General features: G+C 39.6%; 2 protein-coding genes across 2 annotated transcripts; both read left to right on the forward strand.

Annotated features, from left to right (window-relative positions):
- Positions 1 to 1140: 1140 nt before the first annotated feature.
- On the forward strand, positions 1141 to 10648 carry ice2 (interactor of little elongator complex ELL subunit 2). Its single transcript, XM_005729993.1, has 15 exons — positions 1141 to 1288; positions 2611 to 2712; positions 2809 to 3160; positions 3272 to 3391; positions 3494 to 3628; positions 3852 to 3968; positions 4340 to 4499; positions 5208 to 5389; positions 5481 to 6261; positions 6363 to 6532; positions 6613 to 6742; positions 7825 to 7909; positions 8109 to 8159; positions 9645 to 9888; positions 10358 to 10648. The coding sequence occupies exons 1-15, from the start codon at positions 1275 to 1277 to the stop codon at positions 10451 to 10453; spliced, it is 2739 nt and encodes a 912-aa protein (XP_005730050.1). The 5' UTR covers positions 1141 to 1274; the 3' UTR covers positions 10454 to 10648.
- A 175-nt stretch (positions 10649 to 10823) lies between these two features.
- Positions 10824 to 14955, forward strand: LOC102211768 (annexin A2-A-like). Its single transcript, XM_005729994.1, has 13 exons — positions 10824 to 10946; positions 11525 to 11577; positions 11862 to 11955; positions 12447 to 12541; positions 12650 to 12763; positions 12906 to 12996; positions 13191 to 13270; positions 13442 to 13501; positions 13683 to 13776; positions 13894 to 13989; positions 14134 to 14192; positions 14444 to 14566; positions 14669 to 14955. The coding sequence occupies exons 2-13, from the start codon at positions 11530 to 11532 to the stop codon at positions 14726 to 14728; spliced, it is 1014 nt and encodes a 337-aa protein (XP_005730051.1). The 5' UTR covers positions 10824 to 10946; positions 11525 to 11529; the 3' UTR covers positions 14729 to 14955.
- The last annotated feature ends 2132 nt before the right edge of the window (positions 14956 to 17087 follow it).

The following is a 17087-nucleotide window of genomic DNA, read 5'->3' on the forward strand; positions in this document are numbered from 1 at the left end:
CCATGCACAGCATCACTTTTGGTGAAACACAGCATATCAGCACCAACACCTCATACTAGCAGTCATGCACGGTGGTGGAGTCCTGATAATTAGGGCTTGTTGTGCAGCCACAGGACCTGGGAACCACGAACTCCTCTGTACAGTGTACTGAGTGGTATTCTAAAATATGAGGTAATCTGTCTGATTGCTGAAGTTGGGGATGGCAAGAAGACAATGACCCCAAGAACAGCAGCAGGTCTACACCAGAAAGGCTGTAAAAATAAATTAATCAAGGCATTGCGAATGGGACTTTAACAGATCTTTGCCTGCAAATCAATGAACTGAAGCAATTTTGTAAAGAAGAGTGAGCAGAAATCCTTCAACAATGATACGAGACTGATATTCATACAGAAAATGATTTCTTCAAGTTATTGCTGCTAAAGGTGGTTCTTCGGGCAACAAAATATCTATATGGACGCCAGAGTTCAATGGAAAAAGCAAGTCTCTTGATTTTAGAAAAGACCAATAGAAGGGTTTAAGTTTGTCAAATGTTAAATAGTGCTATTACTTTTGGTGTTTTTGATCTTAGTTTTCATACACCTCAGCAGAGTAGTGGAGCATGTAAGCTGCATTCAGGTTAATGCCTGAGACCGCTGTGGATATGAGCAAGAGATCCAGATAGGTCTCCCTATAATTATCTGTACTAGAGCTGGGACTCGTATCTCCAGATATAATAAGATTTTACAGACCCCAAGATAGCAACTAACAGCGGTCTCAGAAACCACACAGAGACGGGGCTCAGAACTGGACAGCAAAGGTTCTTTGGACATTATTATTACATGAAGGGAATTACCTGCTTGTAGCAAAATTAGAATACAGCATGCTCTTTTCCCCTCACTTTGCTGAAAAAAGGTCTTCCTTAATTCAAAGTAAGGAGAGTTATTTGTAAACAGACACCATGAAGATGTTTTAGGCTGTTGGCGTGAACACACATTCAAGTGTATTTTTCTCTTTCATAGATGGGCAGGGAAACTGTTACCGAGCACTAAAGCAAAGCTGCAAAGAAATGTCATCTTATTTGTAACCAAATACACACACACACACACACAAATAATAAAATCGATTGATTAATAGTTACCATCCGTTAGGGGGCAGCAATGCACACAGAGCGGTTAATGTCAGCAGAATTTTACCAAGACGAATACTGTCGCTCAACAACCGTGTGTTAGCCAGATAACACTAAAGTTAACAGACAGTAGTGCAGTTTTTCCTGTGGACCGCTGTCACAGACCACCATGGAGCTCACATGGTACGTAGCATTCTCACTGCCACTGGTTTCTGTCCTTTGAATCCTTGTGGATATTATTTGTCAGCTTGAGCTAAATACGCTCGCTACATCAAGTAAGGATTAGCACATGCTGGCTAACAGGAGTTGAGAGAGCTCACTTACGCTTTGTGCGGCGTTGACTTAACGTTATTTATATGGACTCAAATCCCATTTAGTGGCTACCTTAGGAGTAAAACCTTTAATGTTTAACTCCGAACAGGAGCCGAAACATGTGCTTACAAAACGAGGCTGCACCATGTTATTTATCCTTGGCTAGCTGTCTGTCAAGCTGCTTAAATAAGACGGGAAGTTAGAGAACTGTTAGACACTTCCACCATTTTTAAAAAAAAATAAATCCAAATAAATGTTGTTTTACCAGTTAAAAAATAATGTTGTTTCTATATTATTTCGTTTTTCTCGCTCATTTTTCCAGTATGCTGATACCGTTAGCTAAACACTAGATTTTGTATTGTTTGTACCTGACGTTACAACTTTAATATTTTTTTTAAAAATTTTTTTAATTTATAATCAGTTCTGTTCAAGAATTCATTATAACAACAACAAAACAGCTTTTTATATTTTGAAAGGGAAAACAGGAAGTTGCACCTGAGAACAGCTGCGCAACATTTCTCTCAGAGAAACACGTGTTTCATTTTGTTTACTCTCTGTTTGGCGGAAACGTTGATTTGATAATAATAAGACTTATACCAGAATTAGAATTATATTTGTGCAAAAAAATAGTACATTAAAATATATTTTAATATTTCGTTTATTAAAGTAACTGAAAAATGAAATCAAATTGTGTATATATTACATTTTTTGGATATATTGTGATATTGCTATTATTATCACTGGGATTAAAAAAAAAAACATCCATAAGTTAAATATGAAGTTGGGGTATTTTTTTCGAAACTTTGAGTCAGATACCTTGAAATTGCGACACTAAGTCAAACCTTTAAGAAAATAACTTCAGAAGGTGTTTCCCCCCCCCATAGTCAGTAAATTTTATTTATAATATACTTTTTTAAAAGTAAATATTGAATATTTATACTTTTGTTAATTATCTGTCAGGTGGCTTTTTTATTTCTTTTTGTCTTACATAAGATAAGATAAGATAAGATAACCTTTATTAGTCCCACACGTGGGAAATTAACAAGTTTATCTACTGTAGTAATCAATATTTTTTAATATACAACAGCAATATAAAAACACCAGTTAAATTCTAGAAACGTTTGGCACTTTGGAAGGGTTTAATAACAACATAGGGTCTCTAATATCTTTTATTTTTTCATTTTAAATTGAAGGGAAGACCACCCAGTTCCTGAAGGACCTTTCTTTTCCAGAGATGTTTATGACAAATATTCCCTTGCACCTAATATCAGAGAACTGTGGGCCTTTCTCCGAGGGTATGCCATTAAATTAACAGTTAAAGTAAACTATAATTTCAAGTGCATTTACACTATCTGTTTATTCTACTCGTGTTTTCATTCTCCTTCTTCAAGTCCTGTAGAGAATGCCAAAGCCAAACAGGAGTGTGGTGATGGGGCTGCAAAAGTCTCCCGCTCTCCTTCCACAAATGAAGCTGCAGAGTTTAAAGACAACAGTTGCATCAGCAGCCAAGCATCCTGCTGGGACAGCTGTGATAGTGAGGATCTAAGTGCAGACAAAGCCGTTGAAAGAACAGGAGACTTTGAGGATACCAAAAAATCAGGAGCAGAGCAGAAGCAGATTAAGAAAGATGCTCCCTTTCCCGAGCCCAGGCTCCCTTATCCCTGCCTGTCCAACATTTCTAGCAAACAACAGGAGACATTTCTTGGTTTTTTAATGAATAAGAAAACCAAGGATCCTCCAGAGGTATCAGCATTTGCATCTTAATGCTCTTAATGGGAGCTTAGTCCTGGTAGTTGTAATTCCATTACTTGGGGAAAAAAGACCCTGATTTTTTTGTTTGCTTGTTTTTTCCAGGTCTTAAAGGCACGAGTGAACAATGAAGTGATGCACTTCAATAGCTACCTCCAAGATGTGGCTAGAATGTGTGCTGATGACTACAATTTCATACCACAAGGAGCTATGCAATATTCAGAGGTACTGATACTCCATCAGTTGCACCTCTCGTTAGCTTTATGTGGTTTAGTTCATAAGCAATGAAACACAAACCCTAATTGTTTTTTCTTTGTTGTTTTTAAGGAATTTTTAAGGAGCTGTTTGGAATGCATTAGGACGCTTCCCCAGTTCTACCAGATCCACGAGCTGACCAGTTTAACAGGAGGGACATTCGATCCAGGGCTGGCGCTGACCTTTGAAAAACAGCTGCTGAATATGGTAATGTACATCTGCAGCCGCTTTTCAGTCTCAGCAGTATCAGACTACAGCCTTATATAATTTAGTTGTTCAGAAATTAAAATGTCTTTTTTTTTTCCTTGTTTAAAATTTTTTTATCATCACTTTGATACCTTCTCAGCTTCAAGTGTTGAATTGCAGAATCAGTTTTTTTGCTGTTGATTAAGTTTCTCTATTACCATATTTCTTCCCTTTATTTCTCCAGGGCAGTGTGAATATTACAGACCACAAGATAGTGCCTGCTGATGCACAACTTGCATGGGATTATCAGAGTGTTTCATCAGAGAATCCTCCAGCTAAAAAGGCTAAGGACATGCATGCTGTAAGCAATTGTCTCACTTTTTGTAATTGCTCCATCAAAGTAAGCCACAGACACGTTTTACTGCTAGAATGAGATTCATGACCTCGGGTCTATTGAAATTCTCTTTCGCCTCTTGCAGTTTTCACCAAAGACACCAGAGGGTGTTCATGTCTTGCTCAGCAAAATTAGACCTTATTGCATTTTTCTGAAAGATGCCAGGTCACACATGTTAATGTCAAACCCCGTTTAACTGTAGAAAGTTGTGTATCCACCTGTGTTTGTTTGACTGATACAGAAGATTTTCTCATGTTCTGGTAGTGTGATTTATTTATTTATTGTGTGTGTGTGTGTGTGTGTGTGTGTGTGTTTTGTTTTTTCCCCTCCCTCTCCAGACTGTCAGTGGTGATGGGAATGCTGAGAAGCTCTGTGCTTGTTATGAGCCTCATGTTTGTTTGACTCGAGATGCCTTGGTCAGGCTGCTGGACAACCATGGCCCTGAATTTGTGGAGCAATGGGAACTGCCTGTTTGGGTCAAATTAAACCAAGGAAAAGGTACAGCACACATCACATGCTGTCGTACTGGAAGTTAATTAGAGCCAGTTTAAGTTTTACTTCCAGCAATTAAAAAATATAGATTACCCTTTTTAAACTTACTTAACAGGTTTTAAATTAAATTCTGTTTTGAAGAATATAGGGCATATTATGACCTAACAAAAACATGCTGCAGAATTGAGCTTCATAGGATTACCAAAAAAGAAAAGAGCAGAAGACATGTTCACATTTTTTAAAAGTGAGAAATAAATTATATGTTTATGAGACACTTAGAGTATCTAATACCTCATTGATGCTCACTGTTGTCACCTTCATGAAGTGTGGTGTGCTGCAAAAGTGACGTCACAACTGCTGGCACGCATTACTTTAGCGTCATTTTAGCTTGCTGTGCACCTTTTGTAGTTTTGTAGCCTTGTGCGCGTGCCAGTCATTACTTCCATTTCACTGAAATGTCAGTACAGGAGCTCACAAATTTGAAGAATCTGTAACAACATTGCTGTAACAGCTTGAAAAGATGACACTTCCTGGCAAAAACTGGCAAAAATGTCTTTGCTTCCTGCAACAAGACTGTGAGGACATCACAGTTGGTGCACAGCACAGCCAATGTGGTGACCATAAACTAGGCATTAGGTAGCTATTGTGTGTATTGATGTTATATGGCCTGACGGTGGTACTGTTTCACTTGGCCCTTTTTATTCTTATTCACAGTCGGTAATCAGAAGAAGACTGTGTATATAGACTCGCCGCTCCTGAAGACTGAAATGACAGTGAGAGAAAGGAGTCATATCTATCATGAAGAGAGTTTGAAGCAGTCCATCAAGAAGAATGGAAGTAAAAATGTGTTCCATTTGATGACAGAGCTTCCTGTAAATAAGCAGAACCCCTCACAGGTATGTTTATGTGTAAATTAACTGTGGTAGTGGTGGTGTTATCTGGTCTTATTTCATTAGAGCAATTCTTCTTCTTCTGTTTCTGACATAGGAAATTTCCCAGAGGAGCGTAGTTTCTCTGGAAAACAGTGGTCTGGATTTTGAGGTGGATCTCACCGACCTGGAGACATTTGGAGAGACGTCAAAGTGTAAGAAGATCCCAGATGAACAGGGTGATTATATTAAAAGTAAAAAAGATAGAGGGTCCCCACTTTCAAAAAAGATTAAAACGTTCAGTGAAGAGATGAGCAGCTCCTCAATAAAAACTAACGACTCTGTGTCAGAGCCAGCTCAGCAGGTTTTGAGTGTGCACATTCAACCAGGGACTGAACAAGCAAGACAAGACCCTGCCCTGCAGAGTGATGAAGACCAAGCTTTTACTGGAGACTCGGATGATGAGAAACTGGTCATTGATGACTCGATGTCTCCAGTGAACACTGTCCCAAAACAAAGTAAACCTCAAACTGTAACGTGCTCTGCAGACCCTCCAGTTGTTCCTGCTTCTGAGTCCACCCCTGAAAGTTCAGAGATGTCTTCCCCTCAAAGAGTTACAAGGGCCAGACGGCAAACCAAAAGAGCAAAGGATTCTGGGGACCAGCTAGGTGAGATCCTGCGCATGCAGACAGCCATGTTCAAGTCTGCCAACGAGATGGCCAAATGCTCTGCTAAGTCGCCCACCCGATGTGCAGGGCCATCAGTTCACTCTCATCCAACATCGCTGGTTAAACCGTGTGTGTCTTCATTTTTGGAGAGAAACCAGAGCAAGGATGGCGAAACCTGTGTGGTTCCCCCCAACTCTTCATCCCTCGGTGCTGACACTAAAGAACATAAAAGTTAGTGTTGATTGATTTTCAATATGGTGGTTTAATTTCTGTGTGACGTGATTACCATGCAATGCTTCATTGACTCTCTGCTCCTTTATTGACCCCCTCAGAGCTTCTTTCACAAGACCTGCAGGCTACAACAGAAGATGAGCAAGATTACGAGGCTCCTGTTGAGGGCAACCTGTTTTATAAACTCTACAGTCTGCAAGACTTGTTACTCATGGTGCGCAGCTCTGTCTCTCTGACCCACACGAGAAAAGTAGGCAGCAGGAAAAACCAGGTATAAACATTCATTCTGTATATGCACAATCCTCAGAATGAGATTTGTTTTTAATATTGACATTTGATCTGTCCCAATAGCATACACCAGTGCATGTCTTGCCTAAGCTGGAGTACCAGTTGTGTTATGGTGTTGAGTGCCTAACCAGGAGCGAGGTATGCAACTTGTGGACAGAGACTTTGCTTCACTCCAGCACAGTATCTTACATAGGTAACGTTTTTATCCTTGTTACTTTCAAACTTGTTGCTTTGAGACACTATTAAAATGATGATGGTTATGTTCCACACATGGTTCTAAATTGAGCTAAAGGAGGGACCCTTTGGCTTTCCTTTTTTTAACTTCGTTGCCAAGGAAATAGCCAATGTATCATTTAGACAGCTTAAAACAGGCCACAATACAATCAGTGGGGCAGATCCTTCCACAAACCAGAGAAATAGTCTTCAGATGACTCATCGTCCTCCTCTGACTGTGTAATGGTTAGGTTTACTTAGTTGCCATAGCTACAGCCACATGTGATCATGTGTTATTACAGTGAATGCAGTGTGCAAAGCTAAGCTAAGTGTTGTTTTGGGCTTGAGCTGCATTGTCGGTGTCTCCGTACTGCTTATCTGTGACTCAAGATTCGGGGAAAGACTCCGCCTTTTGTCTGTGCTAGGTTCACTGAACTGACTCATGTAATCTTGACATGCATGTACTGTGTTCCTTTTGCCTATTGGATTAATTAAACACCTTTATAGTTCACAAAAGGTACACACATTGGCACAAGTTTCATATGTTCAGCTTCACTGCTGTAAATGTAGCCATTCAAGAGAATGGCTAACAGGCCTGTGTGGCAAAATAATGTCTGGTTTTGCCACTAGTGGTAAGAACATTGATCTATATGAAATAAATAATATCCCCCAGCTATTGAAATTATATGGTGCTAATAGACTTCCTTATTTACTTGGTTCTTTGTGGTTTATCATGTGGTTTGTCATGGGGCATTCTGCTATTGTGTATTTATGGCTGCTGTTGTCAGCTCTAAAACACTCTGCAAATGAAGGAAGACACTGCTGAAATATGCAGGCCTTTCCAGCTGGAGTGGGAGGCAGGGAAGGATCAAGATGAGAGGGGGCCAACGAGCATTTCTTAACACCCACTCAAGCTGGTTAACAATGCTGGCAAATCACCACAGACTAATTACTTTGTGAGCACCAGACATAGCACGGATGATGAAGTGAAGCTCTTGATGTGCACACTAGCTCTTGTTGTTCTCTCAGTTTGTCTTTCACCCTGTCTCCATGACTCTGTAGCGCACATCAATGCACACACATCAAAAGTAGCTCTGCTGCGAAAGCTGCCTGATGACTGGAAGCAGAACGTCTCCTGTGGGTTCAAGTGAGTGTTGTTTCAACAAATGTGTGTCGATAAAAAGGATTAAGCTAATCATCTCAGAATGATTGTGTTACTTAAGATTTCGAGTTTGTCTTCTTGAGTTTCAGTCAGTGTTGATAATCCAGGCCTTTTCATCACCTCTGAATCTGTTAGATGCCAAGTAAAGCAGATAGACTGAAACTTGCTGATGTCTCTTTTCCAGGCTTTCCAAGTCATTAAATATACTCCACCACCTACTGAAAAAACTTACTGGGTAAGTTGTTGCTGACACAAATTATATTATTACTATTTTTGTTTGTATATTGTTGTCATTGAGATCCTCCACCCGAATTTTATTTGATAATTGTAAGTGTGTGCACAGATTTATTAAAATGTACAAACATACATGCAGATACATTATATAAAGCAAAAACAGAGTTTATACAATTCTATCACACTTGAAAGTCAATATTTGGTGTGACCGCCTTTATAATTCAATACAACCTGGATGAACACTAAGGCAAACTTTCTTGTCATTTCTTTAAGCAGTCTCCAGGAATCGTCCTCCAGGCTTCTTGAAGGACATTCAAAGCTCTTCTTTGAATGTCGGCTGTCTTTTGTTTTATTCTCTGTTAACATGATCCCACATCTTCAGTAATGTTGAGGCCCGGCTTCTGGGGAGGCCAATCCATGACTGATAGTGTTCCATGGTGTGTTTTTCCTCTCCAGTTAAGCTTTTACTGCAATGACGATGTGTTTAAGGTAATTTTCATGCTGGAAAAGGAAGCCCGCTGCCAATCAGACAGCTCTTTTCTATCTTTTGTTAATCTTTAACACTATTGGCTTAAATGTAGCTTTAAACCATGACTGAGCCTCCACCATGCTTTAGAGCAATAAGACCCCCCCTCCCTCCCTGAGTACTTTTTTTTTTTTTCCTGTCCCATTTGGTTCCTTAACAATCAGAATTGTTGTTTGAAGACCAACAAGGATACCCAATGGATTTATTTTGCCAAATAGATCATCGTGGCATTGCCGTATTGGTCCATTTGATCGACCTTTGTTTTTATTATTTATTATATTTTATTTTCAGATGTTACAGACGGGACAGACATGAGTGAGGGATCCCTCCCTGAGTACTGACACTAAAGAACACAAAAGTTGATGTCGATTGATTTTCAATATGTTGGTTTAATTTCTGTATGACTTGGTTAACATAACAGTGCATCATTGACTTCCTGCTCGTTTATTGACCCCCTCAGAGCTTCTTTCACAAGACCTGCAGGCTACAACAGAAGATGAGCAAGATTATGAGGCTCCTGTTGAGGGCAACCTGTTTTATAAACTCTATAGTGATTTGTTTAAATGTTGATGAATTGAATGTAAAGTCTATACCCCAAGGAGTTTTTTTTCTTTTCTTTTTTTTTTTTCTCCAAACTTGCTCATCACCTTCAGGTTATCAGAAAGTTGGCTATTGATTCTTAAAACTTTGTTTAAGCCGATGAAGTGTTCATACTGTTCGCTCTGGCTACCTCGGGCTAAAACTGTGACGCAAGTCTGCCTTCATGTTTGCACTGGAGAATTACTCAATCAGAGAATTACTCAATGACACTCAGTACATGTGTCAACTTCTTTGTCAGCACTTCATTCTTCATCAGCACTTCATTCTTCATCATTTCTTCTAAGAATGGAGAAATCATTGCAGTGCTACAACATGTTTCTGTGAGTGACACAGTCTCAAGGACTTTGTTTGCTTTTGTAGGTTAGAGGAAGGACAATACCTGATTGCACATAAATCGGGGGAACCGTTTGTGACCATCCTCAAAGCAGTACATGGAAAAGGGAATCGGGGGGGATACGACCTGCATCAGGCCCACAGCTCTGTTCCACAACCCCCGGCCTTTGGCTATGTGCCTTGGATACCTGTTGATCCAGCTGTAGTCCTGCCCTTCCACCAGCAACATGGAAGGGTCCCCTGCACCTTTCCACCAACACCCATTGTGAAGGTTTGTATTCATGTTTTCGCTACAGTTACCCTGTTAATTCAAAACATTATAGGGAAAAAAATCTCCACAACAACAGACATGTGGCCCAGGTTAATAAAGAGCAACAAGAGGAAAGGTTGCTATGTTTATATTAATATCTAGGAAGTCCCCACCCCCACTCCAGAGAATTTGTAAAAGCAAAAATAACTCTTCTAACAAGTTGAACCAGAAGCTGCCTCATATTTGTTAATGGCAAAGCCTAAATCTAACAGCAGGGACAAATACTGAGAAGAGTTATTGGCTTTTCTGGTTTAGATTCTGAGACATTCATTGGAGGTCTGTCTGAAATTTAACATAGCAAATAGCTGAACTGCTTTCTTTATTCACTTAACAGCTTTTGGTAAAACAAGTTTTCAGCCAAGCAACTTTGAGCACTCAGTCCTTCTGAAAATGACAAATAAACATATTCTCTTATTGTCCATCCTACCAGAAAACCAATGGAAGCAACAAGAAGACGTGCAAGCAGAAGAAACGTACAGCCAAGCGTAACACGTATGTGAAAAAGCTCATTCAAAAGTCGTTTTAAGATCCCTTTGTTAATGTATTGTCATATAACTTCATGATTTGCATTAGGAGAGCTGGAGGAGTCCTTAAATTATAAATGTGGATCCTGATGCACTTTTATTCTATATAACCTGTAATTTTGTTCAAAGGTATGTTTGTATGTATTTTGTTTACTTTTTGTGTGAAAAAGAGTTAATAAACTGAAAGTGATTTATAACGTTCGGATGTTTTTGACTGTGGGAAGTTGGGATCAGACACACCTAGGATTTCTCCTAACGGCACAAGGCTTCAGTCACTTTGAATAGTGTGTGGGAAAACTTGGCTCTAAAACTCTGAGCTGCTGACTCGTAGCAGATTAGGGTGGAGTCATGAGTCCACAGAAAGGGGGAGGGAATCCGTCAGGGGAAGTGAAGTGGGAAGCCTTTTCATATCTCTGAAAAGTTGAGCCTCCACACCCAATCCATTTAAACATCACCAGGACAAATCTGTGCATCATCTCAGCGTTTACAGCTCAGGTAAGTGTGCTGGAATTTTGTCAACTGTTTGTTAATAGAATAAAAGGAAGTACGGTTCAGTTTACACTGCATAAAGCTTCAAGGAGTTTTAAGGAGGCATTTTGCATTCACGAGTCATGACATATGACTTGCATTTTCACAGTTTGTATAAAAGAGTCTCACTTCTGTTTTAAGTTTCAGTTAAGTTTTAATTCTTCAGGTTCTTAAAGCAGTTTTTTCCCCTTGTCCACGTGTGAAAGAACTCAGTTGCCTTACAACATCGAAGTGCAGCAGCACATTTTCCAGGGCGTGTCACTTCGGTGTTTCTAATGCGTCTGAAATCTTTTACTAGAAACTCCTCTGAATGTGGCAAAGCAGTCAAAAAGAAATAACCATTCGTCAAAGGAATAAATTCCCCTGCAATCACTCGGCTTTGTAAAAAGCAACAACTTGATTTAACTTCTCTGCCTTTGTTAGAAAGACCTTGCTTTACCTTCTCAAACGATTACATCTCCAGTCAAAATAAACATGGTCTTGTGCAAGTCAGTGATAGGATTATAGCGAGATTTGATTATGAGATTTTTTTTTCCCCACAACAGTGAAAATGGCTATGGTATCAGAGTTTCTGGGACAGCTGTCTCTCAACATTGGGGTAAAGTTCTGCTTTCTTTTTTTTCTTCTTTATCATGGCAACTCTTATTTTATCATTTATTTGTTACATGTATATGTAATGTTTAACTTCTCCACCAGCAGCCTGCCACATTTAGCTTTAAGGGTGATACTAAAAGACTAAAAGACTAAAAGACGTTCTCTGGGAAACTGACATTAGCTGAACTCGTGCACTCAACCTGACCTTTTGTGTGCCACCAGTTTCCTAATGGAGGTTAAGAGGTTAACAACAAAACAGTTATTTTACTTCTTGCTTTGACTTCTCAGGGTCAGGATCCTTTGTTCCCCACTGTGGTACCTGCTCCTGACTTTGACCCTGATAAAGATGCTGCCAGGATAGAGACCGCCATCAAAACCAAAGGCAAGATCTCTCTCCAAAAAAAGAAAAAAAAAGGAAAAAGAAATGGTGCTTGGTTCTGCAAATTCTTGCAGCAGATGAGTGACTGGTATTTGTGAGTCAGCCTCGTGGCTTAAAATGTTTGGACCACATTGGGAACACCTCCATGTCCACGCCCCAGTGCTGGCAGAGCTGTGTTCTGGCCGCTGACTGAGCTACTGGCACTCCTAACAGCCCACCATCGTGCTGTGGTGAAGAATGTGTTCAGAGTGGAAAAATGTTTTTCTGCAAATAAGAATAGGAGGAAATTTCACCTTATGCCCATGTTGCGTTTAAACCTTTACTCAGACACGATATTTGTGTATATCCATCCCCTCTTCTTCTTTTAAAAGGTTGTTGTAGGGATTTACTGATTGTGTCTTTCTTTTGTCATCATAACCTACTCAGATTTCTTAGTATTGTTAAAAAATTTCATTCATTTGTGTAATTAACGTGTTCAAATCATGTATAATCAGGTGTGGATGAGCAGACCATCATTGATGTCCTAACAAAGCGGACGTACGCCCAAAGGAGAGAGATTGCTTTTGCGTATGAAAGGAGGGCAAAGAAGGTACAGCAGGCCTAAACTCCTTCATGGCTTTAAAGCGCCATTCTTTGTCTTTTCAGCAATATGCCAGACATTAAGCATGATCAGGTAATGCTGTTATAATTTATATAGGACATGATCTCAGCCCTGAAGGGTGCTTTGTCTGGCTCACTGGAAACTGTAATCCTTGGACTGATGAAGAGCACGGCGCAGTTTGATGCCTCAGAGATCAAGGCATCCATCAAGGTAAAGTGTGGTTTGTTTGTTTTTTCTCTCAGGGAGATTTTGTGGAAGGGCAACACCGCCCTCTGCTGGAAACAAAAAGCCATTAGTCTTATGTCTTCAGATGGCTTTCAGGTGTGATCGTTTAAAATTCTCCTTTTTTCAGGGATTAGGAACTGATGAAGAAACACTGATTGAGATTTTGTGCTCACGTAGTAATGATGAGCTGGTAGAAATCAAGAAGGTCTACAAGGAATGTAAGTACACTTTGAAATCCTGTGTAAAGTTTAGATTACAGTTGAGGTTGCGTGCTTTTTATTTACTATGCATTGTTCTTGTTGTATTACATATCATATCATATCATGTCTTAATCAGTCATAAATCAAGTTATGGGACTACTCTGGTTTCAAGAGATGGCTAAATCCCCGACGTGAAAATCTAATTTTTATAGTGTTCAAAAAGGAACTGGACAAAGATGTGGCTGGAGATACTTCTGGAAACTTCGCTAAGTTACTATTGGCTCTTGTGCAGGTGAGACGTAGCTGCATTGTTCCTTAAGATTTACATACATTTAGGTGACAAATTAAAATAAACTTTCATAATTACATCCATGCAGGCATTTGGTGCCAAATATAACCTGTAAAAATGACTTTTCAGCAGTTGCTTGTGAAAATGACCTGAATGTTGTTTATTTTGCCACAGACCAAGAGAGCTGAACCGTCCTCTATTACAGACTATGAAAAGATTGATGAAGATGCCAGAGTAAGTTGTTTGCCTTTGAATTAAACAGATTTTTGTTTGGGTCTTATATTCCCGTCACATATAGAATAATTAATATAGAATAATTAGACACGAATGAAATTTTTTCGTTGTCCATGAACGGCTCTTTTCTGTGCCACAAGCTAAATTCTGGCACTGTTTAAGGATATTTCCTCATGCCTAGGCTCTCTATGATGCTGGAATAAAAATTAAAGGGACTGATGTGGCGACCTGGATCTCCATTATGTCTGAGAGAAGTGTACCCCACCTCCAAAAAGGTGCCCCATCCTTTTTACTAAGAGCACTATTAATACATGTGGATTTGTGATCCTCTGTTGCAAGTTGTGAAATGGACCCATTACACCACTCAAAGATTTTTTTCTTCTGTGTCTTAGTATTTCAGAAGTACAAGAGTTACAGCCCCTACGACATGCAGGAGAGCATTGTGAAGGAAGTTAAAGGAGACTTGCAAACATCCTTCCTGGTGCTAGGTACACTTTAGCAGTGCATTTAGATTATTAATGAACGACAACTCCCCAGTTTTGGTTTAAGAATTCCTTTCAACGTGATAAGAAACATATCTGCAGAATGTAAGATGTACTCCTGTTAATATTTGTTCTTTTTATTTGTTCCAGTTCAGTGCTTTGAAAACAAACAGCTGTACTTTGCCAAAAGACTCAATGAAGCCATGAAGGTACTCGCACTACTGTTCTTTTCCTTTTTCTTGAGATGTGGCTATTTTGAGGGCTAGACTGTTTTTTTTTTGGGTTTTTTTTATTCCAGCAGATGTAAGAAATACATCTGCTTGTGAAAGTGTAATTTAGCTGCAGGAACACAGAGAATCCAAAGTTGACAAAAGTTATCTTACAACAGTGTTGCATCAGCTGCTGCAGTTAAGTTTGGAGCGTGTGCAACTTAAGTGCTGACTTGTGCTCTTTTCCTCAGAGTAAAGGGGCCAAAGAGAAGATGGTGACCAGAATTATTGTGTCACGCTGTGAGGTGGACCTGAGAAAAATCTGCTCTGAATACAAGTCCTGCTTTGGGCAATCTCTGCAACAGACTATTATGGCAAGTGAATTTTCTAACCTGCCTCTGGTCTATGAGTGATTTACAGTAAAGCTTGTTCTGTCATGCAGCATGTCTGACTTGCTGTTTCTGTTCCTTCTCCAGGAACATACCAAGGGAGACTACCAGAAGGTACTGCTTGGCCTCTGTGGACCAGGGCAATAAAAAGAGTCATCAGATGCAAAAGAGCCTCTTTATCCATAGCTGGAAAGCTGCGCTTTGAATATCAGCTGGAGCCCTCCTAAGCTCATCTCATGTTTTCTGGATTTGCATTTGAATGCAACATTTAAGGAGAGATTTTTTTTTGTCTTTTTTTTGTATTTCATACATGAAGAGTCTGTGTCAAGGTTTGTTTGTTATACCAAAACGGAAATAAAGTTGCTTTGTTTGAACATTGCTCATTTTTTTGCCTCAATGTTGCTTTATGTGGATGTTTACATGAATCGCCACCAGAGGGCGATATATGTAAACGGTAAAAGCAGCTGCAGAAAGCTCTGCCCCTCTGTCTCTGGGCCTTACATTGCCTATATTTGCAGAAGGAATGCAGATATGTTAAAAAAAACAAAAGATATATGACAAAATATTTTTTTAACAGCAACCTTTTTACCCACCATTATTATCCTTATTCTTAATTATTGGGCATTTTATAAATATGTGAAAGGAAATGAAAATGACAAAAAACATTTTGTCTGCACAAGAAATGAAAATACATTTCTGAGCTTTGAATATAAAAAAAAATACTGTATACATTTTCTTCCAATTCAGACATTCGATGGCAAACCTCATTTGCAAACATAAAGATTCACGACCATAAAAACGTTAATGTACAGTGTGAGCAGTGCTGCGTGTTTTCAGATAAAGAATTACAAGAAACAAGCTTCGGTTTCCACTATGAGATTCCATCAAGATGATTTAATCATTAGTGTGTTTTTCTGTGTTTGTTTGGTGCTAATATTTTAATTGAAAATGTTAATTTTACCTCCGGCCAAGATGATTTGCATACCACTAAACAAGTGTCTATACAACGTGTTTCTGCTGTTTAGTTTGTGGTCTCTCAGGATGAAATAACCACCACAGTGTTGTCAAGGCATTTCTACTGAAGTATAAGGGAAAAAAAATAGCCCCAAAAGGCAAGTTCAGTGCTGCTGAACACAGCGATGAGGAAAGGATCGGAAGGAAAGTGCAATAATCTTGCGAAAATAAAGCGGCGTGCTGTGGCTCAAATATGATAGAAGCCCATCTGTTACTGTGGGAGAAACCGCCTGATAAAATAACGCTTCTGTCAAATCTTTTCAGTGGTTGAATGGCTGAGAAGAGAAACGGCTTCAAATTTTAACAAGGCGTCAGATTTATGGTCATTTTGTAATAATATTGATGAGAACATTAGCCCTTTGTGATGGTTTGTGTTTATGAGCAATAAAAAAATAAAATATAGCATAAAGTAAGATAAAACAGTATTTTGCAAAGGAGTGAGTGAGATTTATGCACGCATACAGTGACAGATTAATCTCTGCATCATAAAGGGAAAAGTACCACCATATTTTTCACTTTTTTTATATGGATGTACAACATGCTGTTCTGTTCAAGGCCAGCCCGTTGGGACCTCCAGCAAACCCAAGGGGAACTCTCTTCTCAATTGAAACGATGCAATTTACTGTCCCAAACACTGGCACTTCATCATTCAGGGGACTTTAACCCCATGAATGTCAAACAGAGCATGCTGGGAAGGAGATGGAATACCTCACATTACCATAACAACTAGAGCCAAATGACAAGCACTCTGAAGTCTAAAAGGTGAAGAATAATACCATATAATCACCTAATAACATCTGAATAGCAGAAGAGAGTTTGGAATACTTTATATTTAGGAAAAAGCTCTGTGAGGAGGGGTTTTTTTTTGTCAGTTGGATCCTGATATGGATCCTGTCAGGCACCTGTACCTAAGTGTCTTTAAAGGTCACACAAAAATCCTTTTCTTCTTCTCCTTTCAAACACTTTTGTTAGTTTGATCGAATATGTGGAAAAAGCCCTGCACCCGCCCATCCGCCCCACACCCCCACCTGAGAGAAAAGGCCCGGGCAATCGCTTTAGGCATCCAGCGGCATTAAAGTTTCACAGTGCAGCTGTATAGCTTGTGCTGCTGCCCCGCCAGACATACCAACTGCACACCGGGAAGGTATTAGTTTGTGCTTTTTATTAATTAATTGCATTAAACAGAACTTCCAGTGTAAGGGACCGACAGCTTCTTCACGCTTGCCGTCACTCCTCTCTCCTTGACACATCTGAACCTGGCTTAGTATTTTTGTGCAGAGCACCAAAGGGTGTTTAATTATAGAGTAGGGGGCCACCATGGTTTGATTTTAATTGTGTGCATCTGTGTGTGTTTGCGTGTGTCTGCACGTTTGCCTGCAGCTCTATAGGTCGCGGGCATACTTTAAATCAGAACTCCTACAGGCTAAGCTGGAAGACCGGGCTCCCTCAACACATCCACAGAGCCGTGAGAGCCCGAGTTTGATTAATATTT

This window comes from Pundamilia nyererei, unplaced genomic scaffold, assembly GCF_000239375.1.
Source record: "Pundamilia nyererei isolate P.nyererei 1_Seehausen unplaced genomic scaffold, PunNye1.0 scaffold00035, whole genome shotgun sequence".
Lineage (NCBI taxonomy): Eukaryota > Metazoa > Chordata > Actinopteri > Cichliformes > Cichlidae > Pundamilia > Pundamilia nyererei.